Below are 21572 nucleotides of genomic sequence, written 5' to 3'. Positions count from 1 at the left end.
ACTAGAGAAAAGTCTGTGCAGCAACAAAGACCCAGCATAGACAAAAACTAAATAAATAAGTTTTTTTAAAAAAAGCATACTACTAATGTATGGCAAAACCACTACAATATTGTAATTAGCCTCCAATTAAAATAAATAAATTTATATTTTAAAATAAATAAAAAGCATACTAAACTAATTACAAATAGAACATCCATAGGATCTAATATAGTTTCCATACGTGAAAAGGAATAGTAGTAACTCTCTTCCTTCTTCTCAGTAACACCCATACAAAATACAAGGTAAAGAGAAAAAGAGCAGATATGACAGTAACTTCTGTGTGACTGAGTCAAATTTGCTTTTCCTAGTTGTCTATTAACTGCAAAAAATGAAGATAACTGGAAATTAGCCAGCAGTTTACCTCTAAACAAGACAGTAATAAGTTTTATAATAATCACATTTATAACATATTTATGTTAAATTGCTTAAAGTGTTTAAACAAGCCACATTAAATTTTAGTTAATGTTTAATATTGTCAATAGAGAAAGTAAATAATTGACTATGAATCTTTAGAAATATTACAGGTAAAATGCTGAAAGTGTTTTCTAAAAAAACATGCTGAACAAAAAGAATAATGGCAACACAGATGACAAAACCGAAAGAAAGCACCACAACTAAAGCAATAGTCTCAAAAACTGGAGAAAAAAATGTACCAAGCACAAAAGAAGTAGAAAATCAACATTTTGCAACTCCCAGGGCAATCATTAGTTTAGTCAATCATTTATCAATGGATTCCAAAACCACTGGGTAAATGGTTGCTGGAAAACAGAAAATTCACATGGTCTCAAAGTATCCCTCCACAGATTACGTACAAAGAGAAAAATGTCCCCTTAAAACAGAGGGCTCTGGCCATCACCACCTCATCCCAGTGATGGAGCTTATCACCAGCCAAGTCAGAAAAGCTGACATTATGACGTCATCAATATTGGAACATTGCCCGAAGCTACTTAAAAAAAATCAAACCATGAGGAAGCAATCAAACAAATTCACAATGTGGGACTACTGGTCTGAACTCTTAAAAACAAATCTAGGTCATAAATAACAAGGAAAAAAGACAGGAAGCTCTTCTAGATAGAGACTAAAGAAGCAAAACAAACCAATGCAATGTGTGAACACTGAAGGAATTCTGGACTGAAAATGATATGAACTAGATAGTGAATGATATACGTAATTACTGGTATGAAAAAGAATGTCCTTAGTCTTTTAGAAAATGTATGCTTCAAATATAACTGCCCAAACTTGGAAACACTGAAGACGTCCTTCGGTAGGTGAGTGAATCAACAAACTGGTCCATCCAGACAATGGATATTACTCAGCACTGGAAAGAAAAACAAGCCATCAAGCCAGGGAAAGACACGAGGAACCTGAAATGCACACCCCTCCCTCCTCTACACACTGTGTGACTCCAACTCTATGACGTTCTGGAAAAGGCAAAACGATGGAGACAGTAAAAGGATCAGTGGTTAACAGAAGTTGATGAGAGGGAGGGATGGACAGACAGAGCACAGAGGATGTTTAGGGTTGTGAAACTATTCCTGATGATACTACAATGGTGGATACATGTCATTATGAATTTATCCAAATCCACAGGATGCACAACACCAAGAGTGAACCCTAAAGTGAATGATTACTCTTGTTCAGTCACTCAGTCGTGTCTGACTGACTCTTTTTGCAACCCCATGAATGGTAGCCCTCCAGGCTCCTCAGAATACTGGAGTAGGTTGCCATTTCCTCCTCCAGGGGATCTTCCCAAGCCTGGGATTGAAGCTGCATCTCCTACATTGGCAGGTAGATTCTTTACCACTGAGCCACCAGGGAGATGGATCATAGTTAATAATAACATCGCAATACTGGCTCACTGAGGGCAACAAATATAAACCATAAATATAAGATGTTAACAGGAAGAGAAACAGAGAGGACCAGAGGGGGAACTCTATGCTTTCTGCTCAATTATTTCGTAATTCTGAATGGCTCAGAAAATATAGTCTATTAATTCAAGAAGACAAAATTCTCAGGAGGGAAGAAAGTGGTTGTCTGAATGGAAGGGCCAGGGGTGGTGAAGGAGGACAGAGCTAAGAATCATTGTTCCTTCCAGCTGTGTAGGGCTTTCCTAGTGGCTCAGATGGTAAAGAATCTGCCTGTGATATGGGAGATCCAGGTTCTATCCCTGGCTTAGGAAGACCCCTGAAGAAAGGAATGGCTACCCACTTCAGTATTCTTGAGCTTCCCTGATGGCTCAGACATTAAAAAATCTGCCTACAACACAAGAGACCCAGATTCAATCCCTGGGTCAGGAAGACACCCTGGAGAAGGAAATGGCATTCCACTCCAGTATTCTTGCCTGGAGAATCCCTTGGACAGAGGAGCCTGGTGGGCTATAGTCCACGGGGTTGCAAAGAGTCAGACATAACCGAGTGACTAACACTTTCTTCCTTCCGCTATTTGGAGCTACTTGACTTTAACCATTTTTATAGATCAGTGACTAATACACACTTCTAAAATTTATAAAAATACAGTAAAATCAAAGATGCCCCATAAAACAAGATGCTATTATCTTAAATCTGCCAAGGTGAGTCTGAGTTCTGACGGAGTCAGCTTGTATTGCTATAAGAAAGTACCACAAACTAGGTAACTGAACAACAGAAATGTATGTTCTCCTGGTTCCGAAGGCTGGGAAGGCCGAGATCGTGGTGCTGGCCAGTTTGGTTTCTCCTGGGTGTGGAGACGGCCACCTCTGCTGTGTCCTCACACGGCCTGTTTCTCTATGCAGGCATCGCCAGTGTCTCCTTTCCTTCTAAGAACATCAGTCCCATCTGATTAGGGATGGGGCTTTTATGACCTCGTTTAACCTTAACTCCCTCCTTAAAGTGGGCTTCCCTGGTGGCTCAGTGGTAAGGAATCCACCTGCCAACGTAGGAGATGCAGGTTCAATCCCTGTGTCGGGAAGAGCCCCTGGAGGAGGAAATAGCAACACACTCCTGTATTCTTGCCTGAGAAATGCCACAGACAGAGGAGCCTGGCGGGCTACAGTCCATGAGGTCGCAAAGAGTCTGACATGACTGAGTGGCTCAGCATGCATACACACACCTGCAGACACTGTCTCCAAAGACAGCCATATTGGAGGCTGGAGCTTCAGTGTATGAATTTGGGGCTTGGGGCACAAAATTTAGTCCATTACAGTCCTTCAACTCCCTTTAAACTAAAAAATGAATAGTTAGAAGGCAAGCAGCTTATGCCTATAATACACAACTAAGAAAGGTGTGATCATCAGAGAAGTAGCAGCACGTGAAAGGAGGAAGAACCTTTTCATCTGAGGTGGAAGGAGTTCTGAGGCTGGCGGCCACCAATCAGCAGACAGTCGTTCAGCTTAAAAGTCTCTTCGGTCCTTTCGGACATTTGTATTTGAAAGCCTGGCTCAGGACCAGAGCACTTGGAGAACGTAACTCAAACTGGATGATACCCATGTTCCTTGGTGGATGACAAGCTCCTTGATTTTCTTTTTTGTAACACTCTTTGAGCCTCCTCCAGTTCTCCCTCACACAGAAGCTCAGTAAGATGCTGAGGAAACCAATACTGCTTTCAAAAAACAGACTTGGTAGCATCTGCAAAGTGACAAGAACTTAACTGCAACACACACAGGCACTCTTCCCATATCTATAAAGCCTGGGTTTTGTTTCCTTATGTCCATCCTTAAGACAGTATCAAAACACTAGGCATCTGCAGTCCTGACAGCCCTGTCTTAAAGCTTGGTAACTATAATGTCTGAAAGTCAAGCTGGTTGTAACGGTTCTGGGGAAATACGGATTCAGGAGCTGCCTTGGGTTCAGGCATAAATTGTGCCTTGGCCCGCGAAAGTAATTCAGTCCAGTTCAGTTGCTCAGTCATGTCTGACTCTTTGGGACCCCATGGACTGCAGCACGTCAGGCTTCCCTGTCTATCACCAACTCCCAGAGCTTGCTCCAACTCATGTCCATTGAGTCAGTGATGCCATTCAAATATCAAAAAAGAAGAAAGATGAGCAACCTCTCAGAAGGAGGCAGCATTCAATCCAAGGGGGTTTGTTAGTGGTATGAAATGTCCTACTTGAGCTAAATCAACTGTTTCAATGTCCAGCCTCTTTGGGTAGCAGTTCAAGTGAAACTTTGGAATGATAAACAGTCCATCTATGACCATGAACATAATTCAGATTAGAGCACCGGGGCTCTTGTAAGAAGACCACCCTGCTCAGGACCTAAAGACCCACCTAGCATCTCCTCTGCTCCCTTTTTCTTTCTAGGTCCCCTATGGAGAAAATCCAAAATTCACTCTTGGCCACTGGACGCTTCCAAGACTTCAACTTTATGAGGACAAAGACTTCTCTGGCTCGTGGTCTGGTTTCATGATCACCGTAGAGCCCAGGCCCTGAGAAGTCCTTCAGACTACACTAGTCAAGGGTACGAGCTGTGGGGCTCGGCCAAGAGCTGGGACAGTATACGGTGATGGAATAGATCAAAAACACGAGCTGGCTTGAGCCGGGCCTGCCCTGGCTCAAAGCCCAAGGAGATGAAAGGCCCGGCAAATAAGGATCTCCTGCCAGCACTAACGTATCAGCATCTGTGTTTGTTTAAAATATGTACAGCGAGAGAGAGTGAGAGCGATTTTGTGTTCTCAGAGAACATTCGGAGCCAATTTCGGCACCCAGATCTTCACAGGAAAAACTCATGGGGCTCCGTGAGGTGTGAGCGAGCGTCAAGGGCAGAATTTCCTGGCAGAACTGAAAATTCCAATGATAACTGACATGGGATTATTATTTTAAAGGGAAAGAGAAACTGCAAGACACTTGAGACGACACGGGTAATCGCGGTGGTATTTCTGCCGAGCACTGGAAATTCAAGCACATCAGTGGGCTTCAGTCATTTATCAAGTGGGGACCTCAACCAACAGTAGCCCCTGGGAGCTGGTTACAAGTATAATTCTCAGGGCCCCTCCCAGATTGGAAGGATCAGTAACTGCAGGAGGGCCTGGTACTCGGGGTTTAACCTGAAGGTTTACTCCTCTCAGATTCTGATGCCCGCTCAAGTTTGAGAACCACTGGGTGCCTTTAAAAACCACCAGTAGAGGGGAAGTCCCGGGCAGTACAGTAGTTAAGACTGCACTTCCACTGCAGGGGGCCCAGGTTCAATCCCTGGTCTAGAAACTAAGATTCTGCAAGCTGCACAGCTGACAAAAAAAAAAAAAAAAGAACCCACCAGGAAAAATGATCTCTAGCCTCAAATGCTTATTCATCTGTTCACTGACTGCCCCTCCTCAAGCACAAGACACCCACCAGCTGTAGTCAGAGCTAAGGAGGACACTCATCCCGTCAGCTAGGAATTCTCTGGGTCAAGTGCAAATTCAGCCCCTTGCAGAGACCCGTGCTGCTCACCATGAGCAAGGCGGCAGGAAGAAATCTCTGCAAGTGAGGGGTGCCTGCTGTGTGCTCAGTCGCTCAGTCGTGTACGACTCTTTGCGACCCCATGGACTGTAGCCTGCTGACAGAGGCTCCTCTGTCCGTGGGGATTCTCCAGGCAAGAATACTGGAGTACACTGCCATGTCTGTCTCCAGGGATTGAACCTGCATCTGCCTGTGTCTCCTGCATTGAAGGCAGATTCCTTACCCATAAGTCACCTGGGAAGCCCAAGTGAGGTGTGCTCTGTGGCTACCCCAGGCCGCCACCAGGGATGCTCAGCTGGAACAGGAATATCACTTGGGCCTGATGAAGTCTTTGCTTTGATGGGGGCTATGCTGTGCACTGGAGGGTGTTAAACAGCATCCCTGGTCTCTACCCATTGGATGCCAGTAGTAGCATCTGCCCCCTCCACTTATGACACCTCCAAATCTCTGCAGGGCCAATCACCCTGCTTGAGAATTGCTGGGTTAACCAGGAGCGAGGTAGCCCTGGAAACTGTGTCAGAGAGTTGAGCCTCAGGATTCTAAAGGCCAAAACTGCTATTTCAGGTACCACCTCCAGCCCATAAAGCAATCAACTAGGCAGAGAATCCCGGATTCCAAGCTACCTGAACCAAACCAATTCCTTCCTCCACCCAAGTTTCTAAGGCCCTCACATTTAGGGAGAGCCCCTGAGCCCAAGGCACAGCCACAGGGCACTGCACCTCTCACACCATCATGAACCTTTGATCTCTACAGCACTGGTTTTCTGCTTCCTGATAACATGGTGCAAAAGCAATACTGCTGTGGCAGAGATTGAGCCACAAGCTACCAAAGCTTACGGCTCTGCGGTCACACAGGGAAACGTCAAGTCATTTTCAACAGGCTGGTGCATCAAGGAACAACTTGAGCACAATGTGCACCTCACGTTTGTGCATGGTGATTTGTCTATGAGAAAAGTCCAGAATGGAGCACCCAGTGGCATGGGAAAAACCAGCTGCAGCCCTCGCCATGCCCGCTTCCACAAGCCAACTGCATGGCTTTCTCAAGGTGAAGGGACTGATATCCTTCTTCTCAACCACTGCATGTGTGAAAAATGTGCAATAGTTTTTATGAGATTCCCATCTCTCTTTCTTAGTATGTCACCGACGGAGTGTTGGAGCATCGTGCACCTCAAGCTATTTTTCTCATCAGCTGAGATTTTCCTTGCTCATTTTAGCAGAACAGGGTGAACCTTCTCCAGGAACCTGGACCACTGTGGGAGCTGGGGCTCCCCCCTTTAGACTCAAACTTCAGCCTCAGGGCAGAAGACAGCAGCCCCACTTGGAAGCCTGCCTCCAAGCCTGCTGGCATCTCCTCCTGCACTCGCCACAGCCTACTGACATTTCTTAGGAGGACTGGTCCCCTGTCCCCATCAGCCTCCCATGGGCCCTTCATCTTATGCCACCCAGGGTCCGGCCACTCACCCACTCCGGGTCACCAGGCACTGGCGGAGTCCCAGCTTCCGGAAGATGTCCACCACCGTCTCCATCGGGGTGTGGTCAGTGACCGTGAAAGGGCTGAGGTTCAGGACGCGCCGCAGCTTCAGGGGCTGTGGGCTGTTGGCCGGCAGTTCAGGGGGCTCCTCAGTGAAGTACATGACCGAGTCGCTTACGATGCCCTCCTGCCTCTGTCTGGCATTCTCTGGAATGGGCCAGCAGGACAGTGAGCTGCACAAGACTCCCGTGTGGAGTCCCTCTCCCCATCCCAGACCAACCCACCCCACCCACAGCCATACACGACTCCCCCTCCCCAACAACCTCAAATCCCACAGAGAAGGGGAGCAGAGGGCAAACTGTACACTCCTAATGAGGGGCTTCAGCCAAATAGCGGTGGAATTGGCATCTCTTTCTCTTAAGCTAATGCTGCGCAAGACTCCCCTGCTGTGTGTGACCTGATCATCCATTGCAAAGACTTGCAAGATGGGCCTGAGCAGGATGGTTCCTTCCTGGGAATGCACTGCCTTTGCCTGGACGCCAGGGCACCCCTGCTTTCTTAACACACCTCATCAGGGGCTGAACTCTGACATGAAAAAAAAAAAAAAACCCTAATGAGCTGCCCAATGACCTTAATACATTGCTTTGTTGTATTTTCACAAACTAACTTATAATGAGCCCAAATGGCATTTATAAATCCTGAAAGGAACAAGAAACCAAGAGGACCATCCCAGACTTACAGCCCAGAAACACAGCTTAATTCCAAATATAAGCCTTGGGACCAAAAAAATAGCCCTAGAAAAAGCTGCATTCCCCACTCCTCCCCCACCGCCAATCCTTTGGATTGTCTCTCTTAAAAAAAAAAAGGGCCATTTTGTGGATTTCTCAAAGAAAGATAGTAACACTGTTATGGTAACAATTAGCCTATTTCTATCTGTAGACAGGCCCATGTGAAAAAAAGCTGCAGAAAAAGTAGGGTAACAGGAACTCATTAGAAATACAGCTTTATGTGGTACTAGAAACCCAGGCTATTTTAAGTCACACATGAAATAAATCCATCGGTCTCCAGATATTTCTCCAAGGCGATTTTCCTTCTGTTGGAATTTTAATCTTTCTTTTGGTTCATGGGAAAAGGTTAAGGAAAAGGTACAGCAAGGCTTGCCTTAAAATGGATCCTGGTTTCTATAATACACTTTTTTTGTCTTCTCAAAGACGACTATTCACCTATATTGTTCTTTGAAAAATAAAAATTCTAACTGCTGGCTCTAAAGCCATTTATTGCCACAGAATACTCTAATGGAAAACTGGCAGCATTCGGGGTCAGACTGAGTTTGAAAAGGGGTCTCTGTTTAAAAGGGGAACAGAGGGCCCGCTGGGCAAATGCCTGCACAGTATGTGCGTCAGGTTCAATCGAGTTACATCAAATGGAGTAAGATTCAACCCCAAATACCAGATGACACTGGTGCACAACGTGTTTGCAGATATAGATGCTACACGATACAGACCACACACTTCTCTCCTAAATCAAGACAGTCCTATCCTAAAGCACTAAGGTGAGAAGCAACAGTCAACACATACTTACTACTCATTTTCATGAAAGTGAAAGCATTAGCTGCTCAGTCGTATCCAACTCTTTGTGACCCCATGGAATGCAGGCCACCGGGTTCCTCTGTCCATGGGATTTCCCAGGCCAGAATACTGGAGTGGGTTGTTATTTCCTTCTCCAAGGGATCTTCCTGACCCAGGGATTGAACTTGGATCTCCCACATTGCAAGTAGATTCTTTATCATCTGAGCCACCTGGGAAGCCTACTCATTTTCATCGACAGATTGATTTTCTCAAAGTCCCACATAACAGGAATTTCACCTATTTCAACAGTCCAGTTGAACATCAGGTTTGGATCAATCCCCAATCCCCAATCAGGAACTGATCACATGGATTTGTTGCTGCTGCTGCTGCTGCTAAGTCACTTCAGTCGTGTCCGACTCTGTGCGACCCCATAGACAGCAGCCAACCACGCTCCCCCATCCTTTATAAAATCAAACACAACTTAGCCAACTGTGGATCCACTTGTTGAAATAAATAACAAGCTTCTATTGCCTCTGAATATACTGATTGAGTTAGAAGCCCTGATTCTAACAGCACTGAGCTCTGTCATTTCTTGCTCAGTGCTGTGTTCCCAGAGCCTGGACAATGCCTAGAATACAGCAGACACAAAACAGATATTTGCCAAATGCACACATGAGTCAATCACTCAAAATGAATGAATGAGTGAGTAGGTCTACTGACCATCAGTGCCCTTGGCTCTGCCTCCCATACACAACACAGTCTATCTCACAAAGGAGGCATTAGAATGAAAGCCTTGGGCTCTCCGCTGCTCACCAAAAAGGCACCACTTCATCGACACTTTGCTCATCATGTCAGGTTCACAGAGGGTAATGAGGAAAGTGTTGATGAAGTGAATTTCAAAAACTGTCACAGGCCAAGGAATTTTAAAAGACTGAGATGGTTAGACAGCATCACTGACTCAATGGACATGAATGTGAGTAAACTCCAGGAAATAGTGGAGGACAGAGGAGCCTGGTGTGCTACAGTCCATGGGGTTACAGAGTTGGACATGACTTAGCGACTCAACAAGTTACTACAATGGCTTCAGAGCAATAGTTCTCAACTGGGAGTAATTCTGCCTCCACCTTCGGAGTAGAGAGCAAGGATAATACTACAGCGCAAAGGTAAGCACCTCCCAACAAAGAATGATCCAGCCTCAGTGTCAATGGTTGAGAAACTCTAATCATATTTTTAGGGAGGTAATACTCTATCATCCTGTTCATTAAAAATGCTTCCACAGATAAACAAGGTCCTACTGTAGAGCACAGAGAAGTATATTCAATATATTGTGATAAACTATAATGGAAAAGAATATGAAAAAGAACGAATGTATATCTATGTATAACTGAATCACTTTGCTGTATAGGAGAAAGTAACACAAGATGGTAAATCAACTATACTTCAATAAAAAGTTGAAATTTAAAACAATTTTAATTTTAAAAAAGCTTAGGCAGATACCAGATATCGAAGTTTAAAAAAATAAAAGCTTCCATAAAACACACATAACTAACAAGAAAGGTTAAAAAGGAAAACTAGAAGCAACTATAGTGGTGGTCAGTACAAAGCTGTTGTGGTTAAAAAAAAAAAAGTAAAAACTATTTAGAAGAAAAAGTAGATTATTTTGTGACAAATTATAGCTTATAAGGGCTTCCAAGGTTGCATCAGTAGAAAAAAAAAAAAAAAAGAAAGAAAGAAAAGAAAACCTGCCACCTCAGTGCAGGAGACACAAGAGACACTGGTTCAATCCCTGGGTCAGAAGATCCCCTGGAGGAGGGCAAGGCAACCCACTCCAGTATTCTTGACTGGAGAATCCCAAGGACTGAGGAGCCTGGCAGGCTACAGTCCGTGGGGTCGCAAAGCGTTGGACACAACTGAAGGACTTAGCATGCATATAGCTTATAAGGCATGGAGAAGTTCCTCTGCACGTATGTTTTCATCCCCAGCAGAAAGAAGCAGATGACACCACTGTTCCCCATGGCCTCTCCCATCATTAAAAGCACTCTCAGGAAGAAATCTCTTCAGGGACAAAGAGCTCACCCAACAGATTAGACACGTTTCTTGGTGCTCAGTTCTGGACAGAGCTCTTGTAAGCAAGCCTCTTCCATACACTGGAGAATCATCATCAAATCATCCACCAGGCAAAAAAAAAAAAAAAAAAAAAAAAGAGAGTTCCCTTAACTCTGGCCCGTGATTCTAACTTTCCATCCCTTTAATCATCTTTGTGGCTTCCCATGGAGTCCTCTCTGGGTCTGTCCTCACTTAATTGCAGAATTCAAGACTAGAAGAGCCTCAGCCTGCTGAATGCAGCAAGAGCCGCATCATTGCAAAGAGTGCCAAGAAGTAAAGTCCCATGTCCCAGGACCTTGCACAGGGCCATATACTGCCTCGTGTGTATGTGATGGTGAAGGGGGCCACATGTACTAGCTGCTCTCCAATAAAGACAGCAGCTATGGTTTGGCATACCAGAGATGGACTGGATATACAACATTCCCAGCTTCATAGGAGCAACTTATATACTATTTTAAACACGATACATAAGAAAAAAAATTGTTCTTTGTCTCATCTACTGGGCTTCCTTGGTGCCTCAGTGATAAAGAACCCACCTGTCAATGAAGAGGCATAAGAGACTTGGGTTTGAACCCTGGGTCAAAAATATCCCCTGGAGAAGGGCAGGGTGCTCACTCCAGTATTCGTGCCTGCAGAACTCCATGGACAGAAGAGCCTTGCAGGCTACAGTCCATGGGGTCGCAGAGAGTCGGACACAACTAAAGTACACCAGCTTTTTCTTATCTTGGATCTATCTAAAATCTCTGCTCCTGAGTTCCCTGGAAGGAAAACTGGCTTGGGATCATTACTAGCTCAGTTGTGCTCAAGCTCAGTCAAGTCAGACTCTCTGCGACCCGGTGGACCATAGCCCACCAGGCTCCTCCATCCAAAGGGATTCTCCAGGCAAGAATAATGGAGTGGGGTGCCATATCCTCTTTCAGGGGATCTTCCCAACCCAGGGATTGAACCTGCATCTCCTGCATTGGCAGGCAGAGTCTTTACCACTGAGCCACCTGGGAAGCCCCTACTAGCTCAATGTTCAGGTCCTCTTTCTATATCCACAAAAGGGCATCTCATTCCACAAACACTCCACCAGGGTACTGGACTCTTCTGGAAGGAAAACAGCTTTTCTGACTGCTCACACCCAAAGACACCTTACCTTCCCAGAAACCATGTAAATAGCAGCTTTTACACTATTTTCCATCTGATGGAAAGCACATAGGTACTATTTACACTGCGTGCTGCCTCTCCAAACACTTCAAACATAGCTTCTAGGAGAGCACTCAGTTGGCAAGCTGAAATTTCTTCTCGAACTGGTTGATGACAATTACTGCTTCCCACTTGATTACAGTAATGGGTTTCAGCAAAATTAGTAAGCTGTCTCTTAGCAGGTGTGCCTGCAGCTACACAATAGGTAATGGATTCTGTGACATTTATTACTTGAGTTTTAAAATTTCAACCTTTGCTTAAAAGATTTTAGGGATTGAATAAATTTTTTTAAAGGCTGCTGATTACATTAAAGAAACCCAACCTACTATACAATTTTTTTAAAATTTCATTATTTATAAGGCTATAGTCATGCTTAAAGGCACCTACCTATTAAGTGACAGGACCTATAATAAAGAGAAAGCAAATGTGCTTTTGTGTCTAAAACATAAAATCAATTGTTGCTTTGGAAAGAGGTAAATATGTTTCAGGAACATGCTAAAATTAGACACTATAGCCTGCTTAAACTTATTTTTATAAAGCCTTTGATGAAGATACTTTAAAAATATTTTAAAAGCTACTTAACACTGTGAAAAGGTTCTAGAAATTCAAATGGAGAGCCTGAGAAATAGTTAACAAAGGGCAGGGATAAGCAAAGGTATGTTCCCAGTGAGGCGCTCTGCCATCGCACCTGGAAAAGTCCCTGAGGCAAACTTCATAAACGTTCTGGAAGCTCAATTATCAAGGGAGTTAGGCCATGGGCCCCCAGCATACTGCGAGACAGAGGGACATGCTGAGTGGGAGGGCATTTGTGTTGACCTCACACCGAGGATGCGTTCTGTGGCTCCTTGCCCTGGCTACATCAGGAGGTCTGGCAGCACCACCACGGGGACAAGGGGAACGCTTCTCCCTGCCAGGGCCTTCACAGACTCACACCTAGGCCTGTCTTTGTAATCCTTCTGCCTCTTGCTCCCCTTTCAAGGTGCCCATCCATAGGTCAACAGGGGACCTCAGGCTTGAGCCGCCCATCTCTGGGACATAACAAACAGCTGGGCACCATTTCCTCTCTCCTCTCACAAGTGAATAGCCTGCCCCTTGGCACAGCTCGCCCAGTTAGCCTGTGAGGAGGAAAACCATCCCACAGTACTGACTTGACCCACGTGGAACCCACGTGACTTGACCTGCTAGAACCAGATATGACGTCATGAAGTGACATCAAGGGCTTGAGACCAAGGGAGGTTTCTGAGGCAAAGAACTCAGCATCTAGGTTGGTGAGCCCCCCGGAAGTCCATGGGCACTGGCCCATTCACAAAAACCTCACCAGGGAGGAGGGGATGGGGTTTCACTGTTTCGTTGAATGGGAACTAGATGAGGGATTGTGTCTTGCTAGGTGCCCTTCCCAGGAAGGGGGATGCCATGATCACACTCCTTACTGGCCACTGCTGTCAGCCACCCTACTCCATTGGCCTCCCGCAAGAGTTTGAATAAATTCAGGTCAAAGCTACAGGTGCACAGCCCTCAGCGTCATGGTAAAGCTGCTCACTGATCACTCCATTCAGAGCATGCACTCCTAATATACAGTGACGAGATATTGCTATTTTATGATTTTTTCATTAAAAGTTCGATCGAAAAAAAGAGGGAGCTTGGGAGAAATGCAGGGTTTCAGGTGGCGCTAGTGGTAAAGAACCCACCTGCCAATGCAGGAGATGTAAGAGACGTGGGTTCGATCCCTGAATCGGGAAGATCCCCTGGAGAAGGGAAAGGCTACCCACTCCAGTATTCTGGCCTGGAGAATCCCTGGACAGAGGAACCTGGAAAGCTATAGTCAATGGGGTCACAAAGAGTCAGACGCAACCAAAGCAACTTAGCAGGCAGGTACCACCCCAGACCTCCTGCAGTCTGGCCAGATCCTCAGGTGAAATGAACAAGCCTTCAGCTTGGCCTGAAGCCCTCTGACCCTCATCCACCCTCTCCAACCTCTTGGAGAATTTGGGGGCACATTTGTCCCTGGAGACTCCCTACTTTACTCACTTATGGCAAGAATCAGCTCTCTCCTCTGGGCAAAGCCGATGAGGCGCTCTGAGTCCCTGGAGACGACCACGGGGAAGCCATTGTAGTCAGTCTCCTTGATGAGTGTCTCCACGTCCTCGACAGTCATGCTGTCCTGGGTGAGCACGGACAGGGGCGGTTCCCCCCGCCGCGGCCGCATGACATCAGTGGCCAGTGTGCGGTGGGTGAACTCGTCCTTCACGTCCAGGAACGGGTATCCGTTCAAGTGGATGTGGGCCTCGTAGATGCCTTCCTTCCCGAAGGCATCGGCCACCCACTTGCTGGTCACGGCCGCTGCCATCAGAGGCACGATGTACTCAAGGCCTCCCGTCAATTCAAACATGATGACCACCAACGACACCGTCATCCTGGTAACACCACCTGCAACACAAGAGAGGAAGGGAATCGCAGGACTCCACTCCACACCTGCAAGAGGAAATGAACTGTGGAGACTGACAAGCCGGCTCCATCCTCCTGGCCCTTGTTCTACAGGAATGGTCCTACACGGTGCCCATGCTTGGACCTTGGTAAACACAGCCTCGCATCAGCACCATAAGTCACATCTGTCTGGGTCTCCTCCTGTGAATGACAGTGAGGTGTCTATTCATCCAGGACCACACCCTCTGACTGCAATGCAGAAGACCCGGATTCAATCCCTTGGTTGGGAAGATCCCCTGGAGAAGGAAATGGCAACCCACTCCAGTGCTCTTGCCTGGAAAATCCCATGGATGGAGCAGCCTGGTGGGATACAGTCCACAGGGTCGCAAAGAGCTGGACACGACCGAGTGACTTCACTTTCACACCCTTTGCATTTTGGTGAGTGGATCCTATATGGGCTCTGCAGGTTTCTGTCTCAGTACATGTGGCTCTTTTCTCAAACCCCTCAAGCTGGAAATGGTAGAGATTTCTAAGGGCTATAGATAGCCATGTCCCAAATGGCTCAGTGGTAAAGAAGCCACCTGACAATGCAGGGGACATGGGTTCAATCCCTCGGTCAGGAAGATGGCCTGGAGTAGGAAAGGGCACCCCACTCCAGTTTTCTTGCCTGGAAAATCCCATGGACGGAGGAGCCTGGTGGGCTACAGTCCATGGGGTCCCAAAGAGTCAAGCACAACTGTGCAGTTAAATGATGACAAACAACAGACAAGAGATGCACCCATCCTTGTGTCCCTTGGTATTCAAAGGAAGAATCCAAACTAACTCCCGATCTTGCAATGAGGAACAGTTGGAGCCGGGTCATTCTTCCTTCACTGGGGTGGGGGTGGGGGAGGGCTGTCCTATAGATTCTAGGATGTTGAGCAGCCCTCTGCTGCCTACGCACTATTTTAGATGGTACAGTGGCAAGATAGCAGAGATCCCATTAGCCTGGGTCCCTGGATGACTAAGCAAAGAAAAGCCCTGCTACTCACATCTCTCTCACACACACAAACCCACGCCCACACCCACACCCACACCCACACAGTACCTAGGCAAGCTGCAGCCCCCACCATGGCATAGAGCCCTGGGGTGACACAGTCTGCACCGGGCCTGCACCAGTTCCTGAAGATGATCCAGTCATGGTGATGGTAAGCCAGCTGCTCCACACCAATTCCCACCATCCTGCCGGCCATGGCCCCCACAGCCATGCTGGGGATGAAGAGGCCGGACGGGATCTGCAGGGAGCACAGGAGAAACATGCATGAGGGAAGGGGTCCCCATTCCCGCCACCACACCCCCAAGGAAACTCAGCCTCCCTCAACAAGCTGGTATCTTCCTTCAGTCTTCAAAGGCGGGGCAACGCTTCAAAATATGGGTCAACTGGGAAACCATGGACCAGTGATCTATTGTGACTTGAAGAGAATGCAGTTTTACACTTTCATTTCCTTGCCTTCAAAAGCTGGCCTGGTTTGCCTGCTGTGGATTAAAGGATGATAAGCCCCACTGCAAATAACATTCAAAGTGCGCATCTGTCACTTGAGATACCACTCTCTCTCCCCTCGCCCATCATTCAGATCAGCTTTTAAAATTAAATGTCACGCCACCGCATGACAATGGAAAAGCAAGGCCTTTAACTGTGCACAGGTCAAATAAAGAAGCTAAAAACATCAGTGGACCTGCCTTGCATCTTCCAAAAACCTTGTCATGAACTTAGTGGCCTCTTGAAAATACAGCGGCCAAACACCTGTCAGAGAGACTATATAAACTGAAAGGCCTCAGTAATAGCGCATTTTGTATTTTGCTGTGTGAGAATACATGTTCATCCCTCTAGTCATCGGACACATGGTACAGAAAAGACTTGACTCTGTTCACAGAGACAGCACATGGCTGCCGATTGTGACCAGCAGCTGCATTTATGAACCGCAACCCCTTCCTGGCCGATTGTCCTGAATCTGAGGATGGAAGTGGGTCTTTAACCAAATTCAAGTTAAGTTTGGATCCTCCGGTGTAATTTCAAGAGTGTGTGACATTCCTGAGGAAATTATTCCTTGAACATCTCTTATCCCCACCCCCCTTCATCTAATCCCCTGTGACTTCAAAGCAGACTTCTCCCAGCAGGCACCAGAATGAAAATAAATCCCTCTGCATCACAGTCACCTGTTTAATAACGCCTATTCTTCCTTGTTCTCAAAGCAAAAATTCAGGTTTGTGTTTGACCACTGCACCCAAGTACACAGCTTCTCAAGACTTTTTTAAAAAGAAACAATTCATAGAAATACCACAAAAACAACTGTGGTGGAACACGATTGGATTCTGGAAGGTTCCCAGTGTTCTGCTCCTGGTCTGAGGTGCTGGTCACACAAGTATATTTTGTGAATATTCACCAAGCTGTACACATCTCCGTATGAATGATATACTCTGAGCCTTAGGTTCTTCACTTGTAAAATGGGGTTAAAAATCTCTACTCCAAAAAATAAAAAAAACTATTCCACAGGCTTAATGTTTCTCAAAAGCATTGTTTTTTGTTGGCTGAAAGAATGTCAAGTGGCTGGCACCTGAGACCATTCAGCAAAGCTCAGCTCCCTCTTTCTCCTGGCATGATTGGATTCTGGGGTCCCATCTTCAGAAGGACAGGGTTGCCCACCACCCCTGGCACCTTTCCTCCCCTTCACTGACCTTCATGCCAAAGGTGAATATGGTAATGATGATCTTGAAGATCAGCGCCAGGGCCAGCTGCCAGATGGCCGTGTAAACCCCAACCCCGGCTGGCCGGTCAGGGATGTCATCCACGGGCCGCGTCATGTTGGGGTCGTTGATGTAGTCACACAGCTGGGAGGACTCAAGGGCCCCGCAATCATTGAAGAGCTCGGAAATGAGCTCACTTGTGCTGCGGCGTGTGTAGGGGTTGGGGTAGGCAACAATGGCGGTGATGGCAGTCACTGCGATGACCTCCAACACTGGGTACTTCCCCAGCTTGGTGGTCTTGCGCCTCCGGCACCAGGCGATGTTGCAGCGGATGAAGAGAGTCCCCCACAAGCCCCCGAAGACCCCAAGCAGGATGAAGGGGAAGAGCTCAGCCATGTACCAGGGCGTGTGATACTCCACGTAGAAGAGGACAAGGCGGCTGTTCCCGAATGGATTGATGGATCGCAGCGTGAAGGCTGCCACCAGGGCCGCAAAAAAGGACCGCCACAGGGTCTTTAACGGAAAGTAGTAGCTGACCTACAACCAACGAGTGAAAAGTAAGAGGCTGATAGACAAAAGAGCTGCCCCAGGGCCCCAGACCCACTGATCAGCAGCCCCCTGCCGGCATTTGCCATGAAAGTCACGTTCAAATCAAAGATGGGAGGAACTTACTTCCTCAATCAGTGGTGTAAATAAGGCCCAAACACACGAACAAAGATATTTTAAAGGACTCTGTCTAAAATTGGAACAGATACCATTTAAGGTGCATTTGAGCTATTTTATAAGAGAAATGTGAACACTGTATCATAATTCTGTTTATGGCAGAGAGCGCCTCCTAAAGGAAAATCAATCTCTGATTTGATTCTCCAGACAACAGAGCCTGGGTTGAAACTCCTGGCTCAGCAGATGTATCTGGAAGGTGCATGAGTTAAGAATGGTTTTTACACTCTTAAGTGGTTCAGGGAGAAAAAGAATCTATATATATGTAACTGAATCACGGTGCTATACAGCAGACATTAACACAACATTGTAAATCAACTATACTTTTTAGGGAGAAAAGACTATTTTGAGACGTGAAATATTCAAAAGGAGGACAATATCTGGTGACAGTGACAGAAAATTCAAACTTCAACATTCATAAGGAAGGTCTCTTTGGAAGACAGCCAGGCAGCGCACATGCACGTGGCCTGCTGCACCCTCTAAGCTACAAGGGCTGAGATCAGTGGCTGGGACCGGGCACTGAGACATGCAAAGCCTCAAGTATTTACTGTCTGGCTCTTGACATACAACATGGGCCAAGCACTGGACTAGATCCATTCCAGTGGCAAAAAAATAAAAATTGTTTATTCATTACGTTGCTTATGGAAGAGAAAGGAGACCAAATCTCTACCCCGCCCCCTCAAAATCACACTGGCAATTTTTAAAACAAGACTTTTAAAAAAAACGGTATTTCACGGAGAATACTGTGGCTCCTTCATGAGTTGTAGGAATCTCTCAATCCTCCTTTGGATCCAGTCCTCAAGGGGGTTGAAGAAGAACACCTCCTGCCTTGCTGACCCCCCCATGTGTTTCTCCCCGCAATGTGTTCCTCAGTGCTCAGAACCATGGGGCCCCTCCACTGCCCATGCTCACCTCTTCCAGACTGAAAAGCACACCCCCAATCGGGGCACCAAAGGCCACAGAGACCCCGGCAGCGGCTGCGGCTGACAGCACCTGTGAGGCAAAGAGCTCCCGTCAGTTTCAGGTCTTTCGGGAAAGTCAGCAGGTGCAGGTAAGCCTGGAGAGGGCGGGGCTTCACCCTGAGCATGCTCACCTCACGCCTTTTGCCCTCGTTCTTGCTGTACTTGGAGAAAAGGCTGCTGAAGAAGTTGCCGCAGCAACAGGCCACGTGCACCAGCGGCCCTTCCTTGCCCAGGCTCAGGCCTGAGGACACCACCAACACCAGCGTGACAGTCTTGATCAGCAGGGTCCACTTGCCCAAGTAGCCCCTGATGATGAAGCCACTCAAGATGGTCTTTATCTGAAACACAGGACGGAGAAGGTGGGGGAGTGAGCCGCCTCAGTGCCTCTACCAGGAAAATAACACCTGCCTCCTCCGAGAAGCATCTTTCAAGCTGAGATTCACTAAATTGTATGGAACAGAGGCTGCTTTCGTTGGTAATTTAGCTATAATTTGATATTATAATTTATATTAATGCATACTTTTATACATTAATGGAACCCTCAAGACAATTCACTGCATAGTAAATCTTAATAATTCCAGAGTAATGAGATCATTCAAGGAATGAATAAGTAATTATCAGTCTAATTTTATGTATAGCATTTTATCCTATGCAGATTACCCTCTGTTGTGTTAAAGATACATGTATCTATTTTTTTAACAGATTAATCATTTTAATCAAACAATCACAAATCATTAAATGATTGATGAACACATTGTCAATAATGGAGCAAATAGAAATCCTGATGCATGTATCTCCTGATTTTAACTGTTAATTTTTGACTACTGAAAGATGGCCAATATAGAGACATCTGGCTAGCTTTGTTGCAAAGCAAATACAATAAAATATCAATGGAACTTTAGATAAGGGTTGGCTATCTATGGCCAGTGGGCCAAATCCAGACCACAGCCTATTTTCATACGACCCACAAGCTAAGATCTTTAAAACCTAAGCTTTTAATCATTTTAAATGTAATATGAAAACAAGGTAAAAGAAGAGGGCAGCAGAGAATGCGATGGTTAGATGACATCACTGATTCAATGGACATGAATTTGAGTAAACTCTGGGAGACAGTAAAGAACAGGGAAGCCTGGCATGCTGCAGTCCATGGGATCGCAGAGTCAAACACGACTTAGCTGTTAGTGAGAACAGTTCCTCAATTTTGCCTCTTGACTCACAAAGCCTGGGCTTCCCAGGTGGCGCTAGTGGTAAAGAATCTGCCTGCAATTTAGGAGATGTGCGTTCGATCCCTGGTGGAGAAGATCCCCTGGAGGAGGAAATGGCAACCCACTCCAGTATTCTTGCCTGAAAAATCCCATGGACAGAGGAGCCTGCTGGGCTACAGTCCATGGAGTCACAAAGAGTCGGATATGACGGAACATACATGCATGTGCTGGATACAGAAGCGTCACCAACGGATAAATAACATTTTATCTTCAACTTCTCCCACAATTGGCTAAAATGAAGTGAATGTTTACTGCCTAGCTAGCAATTTACAAGCCTGTAATCAGAGATTCATTAGACACACAGAGTGAGCCAGCCAATGAAATTTGTGGTCAGTATCCATTTTCCCATTGTATAATGCATAATGGGACAATCTCAGCTCTTGTCACCGTCAGGATGTTTATATAACATCAAAGTGCCTCCTAGTGGGCATTGTTCTGCCAAGAAATCAGTTTCTTGAATAGCTATCCCAGTCCTTCTTGAGCTTGGTGCTCAACAGCATCCTCTGGGGACTTAGAAACCAAGGAGGACTAGTTAATCCCCTCCCCCAGAAATCTGATGTAATTGATCTGAGGTGTATCATGGACACAGGGGGTTTACAGACTCCACAGTTCAGTTCAGTCGCTCAGTCGTGTCCAACTCTTTGTGACCCATGAATTGCAGCACGCCAGGCCCCCCTGTCCATCACCAACTCCCAGAGTCCACCCAAACCCATTCTAAAAGGCAGCCCAGGTAGAGAGGCACTGTTCCCATCCTGAGAAGAGCAATACAAGTATTCCTAATTTCTCACTATTTAAGGGCAGTCCTGAAATACTGTTTGGCTTTTCCTCAGCTGTAATGCTAATACTGGAAATTTTACAATGGGTTTGAATGGGCCATTTTCATCTCAGGAATTACTGACAGAGATCTGTTTTTCTTAATTCAAAGAGAAAGACCAACAGTGAGCAATCATGTGGGCATCTGTTTGAAAGAAATCACCAAGCTCCTTCCTAGAAAACACAAGGGAGGTCTTCCAGCTCTCTAATCAGATAAACTAGCCTTTAACTAAAGGCACACAAACTAGCAGTGGTTAAACTGGTCTTTAACTAGTGGTAGTGGGCTTATTTGAGCCTGTGCTCTGGGGAGCCCATATCCCTTTATTTAAGGGATGTTTTATTATGCCTGCCACAATCCTGCCCTTTTGTATTGCCTAGAATAAAATTATCTATAATTTTTTGTCAGTTAATGTGGATTTGGACCCAAGGGTACACTTGAAGAGCATGATACCATTTAGAAAATTATAAGCATCTAAATTACCTGAGCCATTGCCAGCCATGACATGTGGTGAACTGAACAATGTGAGAGGTATTTCATAATTCTTGAAAGTGACTGAATAAAATTGTCATGATCAAATTAGGGATTAAAGAAGGCAAATTTGTTCCCAGCAGATGCCAAAATCTAATCACTCGCTTTAATTTGAATTAATAGAGACTGAATCAAGCAGGGCTTTAAGGCAATGTATTGCAGCACATTTGTGACTTGATGGTAACTTTAAAACCTCTGTGCTGTGTGCTGTGCTTAGTCGCTCAGTCGTGTCCGACTCTGGGACTCCATAGACTATAGCCCGCCAGGCTCCTCTGTCCATGGGATTCTCCAGGCAAGAATACTGGAGTGGGTTACCATTTCTTCCTCCAGGAGATCTTCCCGACCCAGGGG

The 21572-nt window shown here is 46.0% G+C and overlaps 1 protein-coding gene across 4 annotated transcripts in view; it reads right to left on the bottom strand.

Moving 5' to 3' along the window:
- CLCN4 (chloride voltage-gated channel 4) overlaps positions 1-21572 on the bottom strand; it is a 73459-nt gene that overhangs the window by 6115 nt on the left and 45772 nt on the right. For all 4 annotated transcript variants that reach the window (XM_070289721.1, XM_070289723.1, XM_070289722.1 and 1 more), the window contains 6 exons: positions 18746-18952; positions 18565-18645; positions 16924-17469; positions 15296-15482; positions 13813-14211; positions 6913-7129 (listed from right to left, as the gene is read on the bottom strand). In XM_070289721.1, coding sequence (XP_070145822.1) covers positions 6913-7129; positions 13813-14211; positions 15296-15482; positions 16924-17469; positions 18565-18645; positions 18746-18952 — 1637 coding nt within the window. The remainder of the gene's footprint in view (positions 1-6912; positions 7130-13812; positions 14212-15295; positions 15483-16923; positions 17470-18564; positions 18646-18745; positions 18953-21572) is intronic.

The sequence above is a fragment of the Ovis canadensis genome, chromosome X (assembly GCF_042477335.2).
Source record: "Ovis canadensis isolate MfBH-ARS-UI-01 breed Bighorn chromosome X, ARS-UI_OviCan_v2, whole genome shotgun sequence".
Lineage (NCBI taxonomy): Eukaryota > Metazoa > Chordata > Mammalia > Artiodactyla > Bovidae > Ovis > Ovis canadensis.
Note: the sequence above shows the minus strand (reverse complement) of the source record. Positions and strands in the feature narration are given on the sequence as shown.